We start from the raw sequence: 10,871 nt of genomic DNA on the forward strand, positions 1-10,871 counted from the left end.
CGTGCCTCCCGATCAGTAGTATCACCGTGACACACCTCCACCCCTCAAAGTTCGTTCGCATGCCATCGATTTTCATTTTACCTCCGTCAGATCGGCTTCGGCAGCTGCTCTGATCGGCCGGTCTTCAGGTGTATCATGCCAGTTGCGAAGCTGCGTCCCATTCACTGGTTTCGATCCCCGAATACCTTGAATGGTATAGACGTTCCCTCGGTGGTCGACGATTACAAACGGCCCTTGCCATCGACTACCCAGCTTCCGCGACCCCAGTCCACTCCTTCCAGGATTCTGGTGATCCTTCCATTTGACCTTCGTGTTCACGGGGAACGTTCGGACCTTTCTACATGCCGTTTTCCGCCTAGCCCTTTCCTGAACTGCTGTTAAATTTTCTCGAGCTCTCTTTCTTTCTTCCTCTAACTCCTTGCGGGGATGGCCACCGTACATTAACATAAACGGGGACTTGCCTGCGGTTGACTGCGTGGAAGCACGATGATCTCACAACACCATTGGGAAGTTCAATTTTCAATAACCCACGTTGGCCGCCAGCCATTCCCTGATCGTTCGGTCAGGCGATTTGCTTGCGGGTGGTATGGTGCCGTTCTTAGCCGTCTGATACCCAGATTATGCAAGCAATTCCGAAACTCTTCTCTCTCGAAGCAAGGCCCCTGATCGGTTAGGATCATTTTTGGCACCCCACGGTTGGCCACCATGTGATGCATCACCACTCCGCTGATCGTCGCCGCCCGCTGATTCGGCACGGCTTCCGCCTCAATCCATCGCGACAGGTGTTCTGTCATCATCACGATGTATTGGTTCCCACTGGTCGCCACCGGAAAGGGGCCCATTCGTAAACTGACCACAACTGAGAAAGGAATGGGCCCTATGGCGTGGGTCGCCCCTGTCGTATCCCCGTTCTTTAGTTGACAACGCTTACAGGACACCACATAATCCATCACCTCCCTTCTCATCCCGGGCCAGTAGGCCCTCTGCCGAAGCAGGTCGTATGTCTTGGTGCACCCTGTATGTGCCACCTCATGGCATTCAGCGATGAGATTCCGTCACGGGCAGCGCAACATCTGAATTGGCGTCGTTCCAGGAAATTATGCCAGCTCCATTCAGCCTCAGCCGATCAAAGTGACTCTGGAACGCTTCTAATTCCTTGTCTCCCTCTCCGTTCTCAATTTTCCTTCCATCCAACAAGGCGGCTGCAACCTTTTGTAACACCGGNGCGTTGAATTTTCACCAACTTTCCGATATCCGGTTCGACGACGAGGCCATTGGCTCCAATCGTGATCCTGGGACCTCATTTCAGCCTCTGGTCCTGACAGCCAATCAGCTAGGTGGTTCTCCTTCCGCGGCACATGCTGGATTGCGAAGTCGCACTCTTGCATCCGGAGTGCCCAGCGTGCGAGCTTCATGCGAGGATTTCTGGTGGTCCGGATTCGCTCCTGGGGTTTGCGATCGGTTTTAACATGAAACATTTGCCCAAGCATATATGGTCTCCACTTATTCAGGGCCAAGACGATCGCTAAACATTTTTTTCTCATTGGTGGAGTACTTCTGTTCGCGTTGAATTTTCACCAACTTTCCGATATCCGGTTCGACGACGAGGCCATTGGCTCCAATCGTGATCCTGGGACCTCATCTTCAGTCTCTGGTCCTGACAGCCAATAAGCTAGGTGGTTACCCTTCCGTGGCACATGCTGGATTGCGAAGTCGCACTCTTGCATCCGGAGTGCCCGGCGTGCGAGCTTCATGCGAGGATTTTTGGTGTTCCGGATTCGCTCCTGGGGTTTGCGACCGGTTTTAACACGAAACCTTTGCCCAAGCATATATGGTCTCTACTTATTCAGGGCCCAGACGATCGCTAAACATTTTTTCTCATTGGTGGAGTACTTCTGTTCAACGTTAGTCAGGATGTGACTAGCATCTTCGATAACTCCATTCCTGTGCTTTAGGACTACGCCAATATCGCGATCACTGGCGTCCGTTGTAACAATGAACATCTCTCCGACCCTGGGCAGTCTGATGGTCAGTTGCTGATCAAACATCTGCGCTTTCACACGCTAGATTGCTTCATGCGCTTCTCCGGTCCGTTCGAATTTCCGATTCTGACCGAGCAAATCGTNCAGCGATCTTGTTGAAATCTTTGACGAACCGGCTGTAGTATGCTGCTCGTCCAAGAAACTGTCGTAGAGACCGCTTTGAATTGGGAACAGCACAATCCCTGATCTTTGCTAAATCTTCGGACAGTGGGCTAAATTCTCCCTACCCCACTTTATGCCCCACCAGTGTAACCGGACACCGAGCGAGCTGTGACATGGATTCATTTATCCGCAGGCCAGCTTCCCGGATCTGCTCCAACACAGCCGTCAAGCGAACTACGTGCTCCGGTTTCGAATTGCTGTACACAACGATATCGTCTCCGTACACGGCAACATTATGGAGTCCCTTCGTTACGAAGCATCAAACGTCGGCATGTGAATGGTGCTCCAGACAAACTAAACGGCATTCGTCTAAATTGATACTGGGTGTCCCAACCGTAAACGCCGTTTTCTCTTGGTCCTCCTCCTTGAAAGGTAGTTGCCAATAACCGGAACGCAAGTCGAACACAGTAAAATATCGGGAATGCTGGAGAGAATCAAAAATCTCTGCAACCGAAGGCACAGTCACAACCCGATTTACGGTCAGTTCATTCAAATGCCGGAAATCCGCGCGAAAAATTGTATATTCCGTTCATTTTCCCCACAAGCACAACTAAGGAATTGTACGCACTGTTGGCTTCTTCGATTGTGCCGTTCTTTAACATCTGAATCTGTCTATTAACCTCCTCTCGTAGATGGAGTGGCAACGGATGGGGGCCATGAGGTCGAAAGCGTTCAGATGACAGAGGAATTTCGTGTTCAATCCACGGGCAGAAGCCAAACGGATTCTCATGGCCCGTAAACAGTTCGGAATATTCCTCAACCATGGCCCTTATTGACGTTATATTACAAGACGGAAGTTTTCGGACACACGGCTCTCTCACGACAGTGCCTGGATAACCTTCAAGCTTGATTGCGCCATAACTTGTCACCAGCTTTCCCTGCTTTAGGTCAATCACGGCATCTTTGCCCTTGAGAAAATCAGCTCTCAATATTGTCTGCTCTACGTCTGGGCTGATCAGGAACGCGTGCTGCACGAACTTGTCGCCTAGGCGTATCGAGTGCGTTGACAGCTTGTGTCAATGCGCTAATCGCGACCCACCCAGGAAAAGAGGAGTACTCTAAATTTTTATTGTGTACAGGTAATCGGTTACGGGGACACTGATTCTTCCAGTGGCCAGGCTTGCCACATATGTAGCACCGGCTGGTTCGAGCGTGCCTCCGCGATTCCGCCTTCACGGCTGCCAGCTGTTCGGTGAGTTGGTCTACCCGGGTTTGCAGATCCTCCACTGATGCAGCATCCCCTTTTCTCCTGCGACTGCAACCTGGCCAGTGGTTCCTGGGGCAGCTCCCGGCCAGACGCACAAGCTCCTCCACACGCAGCTGGTCAGTTTCTCGTGCCAACAGCAACTGGGCACCAAGCGCGGGCTGCACACCTTCGACGAACTGATCCGACAGCAAATGGTGTCGCGACACTCTGTCCAGCGTCGGCAAAGCGCGGTCCAACAACTGTTGCAGGCCGACGAAGAACAAGGTCGGGTCCAATCCGGGTGCCATCCTGCCGGGTTGAACTGCCTCATATCCCCCTGGCGGACGGCCGGCGTGTCTAACGCCGCTGCAGAGACTTCCTTCAAGCGACCCAGTCCATCTTCTGAGGGCCTCTTCTGGCCGCATCCAGGGCCGCCTTCGGCCGGGCCCTGAGGACGGTCTTCAGCGCTGCCAAATTACCCCAGTCGGTCTCCCGCCCGGGAGCCTCCGCAACCTCCCCAATATCCTCCTGGAAGGTCCGAACATCCCCATCCACAAAGGATTGCGGCCACGGGATCTTCATCCTTATCCTGGTCACGGCAGCAACTGGAAGGAAGAAGGCTTTCGCCGCGTAGTTATTTATTCGGTAATGCCAACTGACCGGTTACAGACCATTGAGTAGGTGAGCAAAACTCTAATCTGCATCTTAATTACAAATTCCGGACACAGATCATCTCCCGAACAAGTCTTCCTAGAGATTAATTGCCACCACTCATTCGTCGGTCAAATCCAAGCAAATGTTACAAAGTGACCAACCGGATTCCGCAACAGAATTCCCTTTATCAATCGACACAAAAGCGAAATTCTACGAACAAAACATACTAATCGCGGGCCTCCCCAGTCAGCAGTATCACCGTTACACTGGTACTGTGCTCCTCTAAATTGTTTCCATAGAGAAGGTATTCTGCAGGTAATTTAACTATATAGAATTGACCAATGACAAACAGGCAAAAACACCTCATCAGTGTTACACCTGTTCGAAATGCATACCATGTCACTGTTGATTCCAAGATTAGCGCAATATTTTTTGGAACCGCAAAACCAATCTGTACAACGGAAGTATAGAGAAAAGCATAGGCCTTCTACTGGTTCATCTGTTTTCATACGATTTGATCTAATGGCGGAGGATGGTCAACCGAAAAGAACCCAGACACTTCCCAGTACGGATGACTAACTTATATATCTTCGGTGGATTATCAACATCGCTGCATTCAGAATCCTATCTTATCATTGACGTTCGTTACCATTCCAAATACCTCACTATTGGCATAGCAGGATTAGCCACATAAACTGGACTACTCATATGGTTGGTGAAGAGTTTTAGACAGCTGACGACCAGTTTCGCCTTTCTTGAGGCTCATCAAGTAGGCGCACTTCCTGAGATCCCATCAGACTTGTGTTGTAGATGATCCTTCATTTGAAGCGAAACATCACCGGCGGTTCGCTCGTGTCCCCTATCGAATCCAAATTCGTTTACAAGCGGGAAAATTTGTCAAGATTTTCCGGGTTTAAGTAGAGCAAAAAACTGACGGAAAATCCGGACTGCCTTTACCCGATGAGCCCCAAGGCCGGCGAAACCGGTCGTAGTCTTACTACGCACTTCTTTTCGTAGAGTTCACACATTTTCACTCATCTGCTATGTAGCTGGAAAATTTCGCGCATTCTTCGCTAGCATCGTGCGAGTTTATATCAAAACGCCTCGAAATGTTCAGAATTCAGATATGCCGATACTTACCGACCCCTCTCATAAATACCAGTCTTAATAGCGGACCCAATACCCACTTGAGACTCAGTGTGCCTCACTGATAATCTTCCCCACTGTTTAGCGTAATGGCCTCTTTCTCCGGAATGCTGACTTTTTTGTTGATGGACGTTAGGATGAATCTTGTGTGAACACACCTTCCTGTTCATTTGAAAGAGTTTGTAGTCGTTAGTACAAACCTGTACCCGACATGATGGAGTCATTCCAATGCGTTGTGAACCCTCGTTTCTCCTAGCTGAGATCCTAATATCTCCTATCTCCAAATTAGCTTGGCATACAACTCATTAATGGAGCTGTGCAAAGCCGGATACGAGGCTGAAACCCTCATTGACTCTGTCCACGACGTCTCTTCTTAACCGACAAGCTACGTGTTTTGTGATTCTGCCAGTATAAAATGAATTGCAGCTGGTCCTTATCGTGTTTTGCCATCGTCATAAGGCGGGTTGTGATTTTGCATCAGCCTAGCCGTCCAGGATCGTTGCGCTAAAACCCGAAATCATTTAGATAAAACCGTCTGGATTCTCAGCCAATGGGGACAAATCAAGACGCCTCTACATAGACAACGCACCAGTGCACGATAGATGCACAGGACGAGCAAAAATAGGCCAGTCTGTCGACCCAGGTAGAACAATTTTTGTGTCGTTTGTCGACTCAAAGGCACTGCTCAAATCTCAATGTTTCGCGTGATTACTCAAGCCGTGCTAGAGACGCATCATCAAACTTAGACCCATCGACTGTCAATATGTTCTCATACACCTCTGTAAGACTGCATCAGATATTTAGATGAGGTCGATGGGAAGGCCTTAGTTTGTCTAACGATCAGACCGTTATGGAGTTTTTGAAATAGTCTGTTTTGGCCATTGTTCTCTTACCCCATTCTCAACCTGATGTTGTAACGGAATCATCAACTTTCGATTTCCATGCGCTTAGGACTGGACGGGACCGACTGCAAGCCAGATGTATCTTATCAAGCATCATTATCCAGTTACTACAAAGAAGAAATTTTGGATAAACCGGATGTGCAGTACCGCACAGAAATCAGCACAATGGACAGACCGATTACCAGGGGAGGAAGAATACCTGCTTAGGAACTGACCAATAAAACGCCAGGCGACAAAAGAGGTCAGTTAGTCACTCGGTTGTTACACAGCAAAATCTGTACAACTATTCTTGAAATGACCTGCCGCCCATAAGTTTACTGAAAAACATTCAGCATCTCACTGCAGATCTCACATTTATGGGTTTCATTTGATAGGCGTACAATCTGATGTCCAATTGAAACAAGGGTGATAGAACATGGCAGACGAATATATCAAAGACCAATCAACGCCACCGAGTAGATGCGGTGTGACGGTTGATTCACATGTTCCGCGGATATCTATTTTTGGGCAAACGTAGAAAATCATTCCGTATCGGACGGCCCTTCAGCGGATGACCACAGACTGCGACGGAAGTTTGCATGTGAAATATGGTCTACACTATACAAACAGTCCTACACTGCAATAAATTAGTTGCCGTTAGGAGCCAGGTAACACCGTCTCTATTAGAAGCCAGCCACTACATAACACCAGCGCGAAATGCGTCGTCATTCGCTAGTTGGTAAATTGTTCTACTGACTGCAAGGAATTGGCGATAGGCAAGCCAAGAAGCATGGATTCCCCATCCTGGTAACTTTTGTTGTGACTTTATCAGAGCAGCAGTCACACCATTTCCTTCTATTGTGAGAAATGTGTTTCATCGGGGCAATCCACTGGTACCCTACGGCATACAAAACATCAGAGGCTGGTATCGAGCCAAAACCCCATATATACGGCAATCTGATTACTTCGGTTACACAAAGAATTTAGCGATCGATTGTAGCAAGTTTTCGCTACAAGCTGGTGGAACTCTTCAGATACACTTCATTTTGGATAAATGTCAGAGTAGAATAAAAAAACGCTACTGTAACTGTTTTTCCCACTCTTGTGCACAGTGCCGTAAGAGGTACACAACAGCCTTCTTCCAAATTAGCGCGTGCGCGCTAGTGTAAAAGTTACAACGGCTCCGAGCTATTTAAAGGGCAATTTCTGGAATTAATACAGGCAGTCTGATAGGCGTTTAGCGAACATTCATCAATATTGATCGTGCGAATTTAGGTCTACAGCGAACGTGCCTGAACGCTAATCACATTTGGTCGTGCTTCTTGGCGTGCATGAACGCTCATCCGCTTTTGCCAAGTTGACTGAATGATTGACTGGCCTGGATGCTTGCCGGCTTTCCTATTCAAATTTTGGTGGAGTATTAGGGTCTCAGTAGGCTCCGACCATTCTAGGGTTGCCTTCAGGATTCGGACCTTTCTGATGGATACAAATAATCTCATTCGCACATTGTCCGCGTCTTTCGTATATACTGGTCTATTTCAACTTGATTGTAAGCTGAACTAAGTTTCAGAATTATGTTCAATGACGAAATGACGAGTTGGTTCATTCATCTCGGTGCGCGAATTTCTCGTGGTATTATTTGTGTCCCAGGGATAAATCACCTAAACTTTACCGCTCCCGAGGATTTGTAGAACACCGTATGCATGAGCATGATATTTGACCCAATCGAAATTCCCGGGGCAAGAGAAGTGTGAATTGACATTTTGTTTCTATATTCTGCAGGGTAACTAGCATAAAAGATGTCTTTTGCCTCCCACAACAGGATATATAAGGCTGAGCAAGTCGCATGAAATATAACATATGTTTTGCCCGTACTGGTCGTGCTACGAAAACGACAGAAGCGAATCACGCACTCCGGTCCAGTCCTTCCTCCTCAGTTTTCAGATTTACAACAAAAGTCATGGTACAACTAGCAGATGCTCCGTATTGATGTGAGGACCTTTTCTCTAGAGAGCTCGATATATCTCAGTGGTTAAGGCACGAATTTACTGGTCGGATGGTTCGACGTTCGGGCCAAACCCTGACGTTTCCCCTGCTCCAGTTTAGAAAAGGGCAGTATCCCAATCGTCGAAATAGTTTGGATGGGACGGTGCAACATTTGAATGATTAATTTATATTATTTGCAGATGGTGCTCTTCAACTAGAACGTTTTGTTCGGACAACATTAGATCTGCTACAAAGGATTTGTGGGTACTGGAAACAGTGGGAGAGTCGTTAACAGATTGACCTCTGGTATTGACGCCAACTTGGTACTTCTCAACACCCACCAAATCGTCTGTTATATAATAAATAACTTATCGAAATACAGCTGGTGAAACATTCAGACCAAAGAGAAGCAAATTGTGTCGGAATAACCCAAAGAGTGTGTTGAGCACGGTAATATTACTAGAGGCTTCCTTCAGTTGTGTTTGAAGATGGGCATTCTTTAGTTCGATTTTTGAGAACATACTTGTACCTGATAGACGATACAGTATATCTTCGGGCTCTCCTGAAGTGCACCTACATTGCAGTAACCGCGTATTTGACGTTAGCCGGTAGTCTCCACAAATACTCGGGGTAATACCATTGGCCTTTATTGATGAAAAATATCGGAGAGGCCCAATTCAATGATTCGACAAGAGTCGGTATTCCTTTCACACCACTGAATTTAATGCTTGATGAACGGGTACCTGTAAGCCAACTGATATAATTCGTCTCCTAAAAAATAGAGGATCTCCTCTGGCTTCGAGTCCCGCCTTGGTTATCTGCATGCCGCCTGTATCCTTAGTACATTTTATAATCAGTTGTTTGAGTTCATATGAATTTGCTGTCATTCGCATCCAAGGGTAATTTAACAACACTGCTTCATCAGTCTCCGTTACGTGCTTCACATCCTCATACAGCTCACATATTTTCCAATGGGGCACCGTAGTCACATTTGTCTTCTTGTGTGTAGGAAATATGCCGTGAGTTTCTTATTATCCGTAGCAGACTTTGTGGGACACCATATGTCGAACCGTTCCGAATAATCGTCTGCGTTTCGCGCAGCTAAATTAACGTTTAAAGGTTCCGTTTCGGCAGGCATAATGAATTGTTCGAATCCCGGCGTCAAAATGTGAGAATTATGTTCCGCACGTATATAGGTATAACCAGACGAAGCAGAAATTCTGAATTCAGCACAGCGTAACAACCAACACGAGGGTCGTTGAATTGACGGAATTGTTCGATCCCGGCGTCAAAATGTGAGAATTATGTTCCGCACGTATATAGGTATAACCAGACGAAGCAGAAATTCTGAATTCAGCACAGCGTAACAACCAACACGAGGGTCGTGGAATTGACGTATGTGTACAGCATCTGGAATATTAAAACAAGGGAGTAATAAGTAGGGCAATGAATAGAGCATCAATCATGTTCATCACAGGGTGATGGTATGCAACTGGCTCTATAGCGTCTTTGTATAAACCTGGGTTAGACGGTTTCATCTGTTTCCGCTCCCTTCCTTTGCGCTGAACGTCATGATGGGTTAAGTGAGTTCAAGTGCCGGTTCAAGTCTTACGCGTGACCTGAGAACGTGCTGTATCAACCGCGTCTGAACCACTATGGAGATGTTCACTACGTGTTCTCCTTCACCATTTCATTATCTCGGTCACATTTGCAATAATTCCGGCGCTCCAGGAAAGCCGTCATTCTTTTAATGCACCGCCAACGGACGAGCCAATAAGGGGAACAACCGATGATACCTCCAGCGTCTAACAGTAGGGACGATCGGATTCGAGCGGTTTGCAATAGCAACTGGCCGGTTGAGTGTGGAACACAAGGTGAATCTGGTACGGAAACCGGCTGAGGCAACAGTGATTACAATACAGCCGCAGGAGAAGAGAGAGGACCTGTAGCAATTGTAAACTGCTGCTTTTCATGCTCAGTATAGTGATTACAAGCCGCAGGAGAAGAGAGAGGACCTGTAGCAATTGTGAACTGCTGCTTTTCATGCTCAGTATCACCTTCCTTTTTCCCATCCATCACAGTCACATCGCTGTACAAAAGTTTGTTTTACTGAAATACAACCGCTACCACCCGCTCGTTGGCTCCAACGTGACTTTGAGACTTTTGCTGAGTGACTGATGTTGTGACCGCCGGTTGGCTATATTTGACCGCTGCTAACACTAAGCGTGAACAAACATTTCGGCTACAAACACCGGACTAATATATTCACGCTTGTGGAATAATATTTCGACCACCGGGGATCTGGGATACCAGGAAGATAGAACTATTCTCGGTGTGGTGGTTCAACGGAATACGCAACTACGGAATCTCCCATTTTGAACTGTGAGGCAAGATTTACTTGTATTTTTCTCTTTGTGACTTTGCATCTGGCTTACATCAGTAATTTGCTCTGTTCACTAGAGACTACATAGGGCCGTTAACCACTACATAATTGGTGAGCCCGAACATCTTTGCTGTTTTCTATTTTTCTTGCTAGTTCAGAACTCCCATATCTCTCACGCATACGCTTAGTCCAGTAATTTTTTTCAACCATGTCTTACGATGACGGACTCAATAGTGAGTTGGTTGAAAACGCCGTTCACGCAAAACTGTCAGCTTATGAAATCAGTAACCCTAGAGTATGGTTTATCCAACTAGAATGTTACTTCCGTTTCCGCCGAATTACCTCACAGCAGACCATGTTTTCTTACGTGGTTTCTCAACTCCCGACTGAGGTTGCCGCGGAGGTTATTGACCTGATTGATCCTATGCCGG

General features: G+C 47.2%; 1 protein-coding gene across 1 annotated transcript in view; it reads left to right on the forward strand.

Annotated features, from left to right (window-relative positions):
* Positions 1-10,648: 10,648 nt before the first annotated feature.
* Positions 10,649-10,871, forward strand: part of T265_11851 (hypothetical protein) — a gene marked incomplete at both ends in the record, with an annotated part of 4,793 nt that continues 4,570 nt past the window's right edge. Inside the window, one exon of the mRNA XM_009178645.1 lies at positions 10,649-10,843. Coding sequence (XP_009176909.1) covers positions 10,649-10,843 — 195 coding nt within the window. The remainder of the gene's footprint in view (positions 10,844-10,871) is intronic.

Source organism: Opisthorchis viverrini, assembly GCF_000715545.1.
Source record: "Opisthorchis viverrini unplaced genomic scaffold opera_v5_616, whole genome shotgun sequence".
Taxonomy (NCBI): Eukaryota; Metazoa; Platyhelminthes; class Trematoda; order Opisthorchiida; family Opisthorchiidae; genus Opisthorchis; species Opisthorchis viverrini.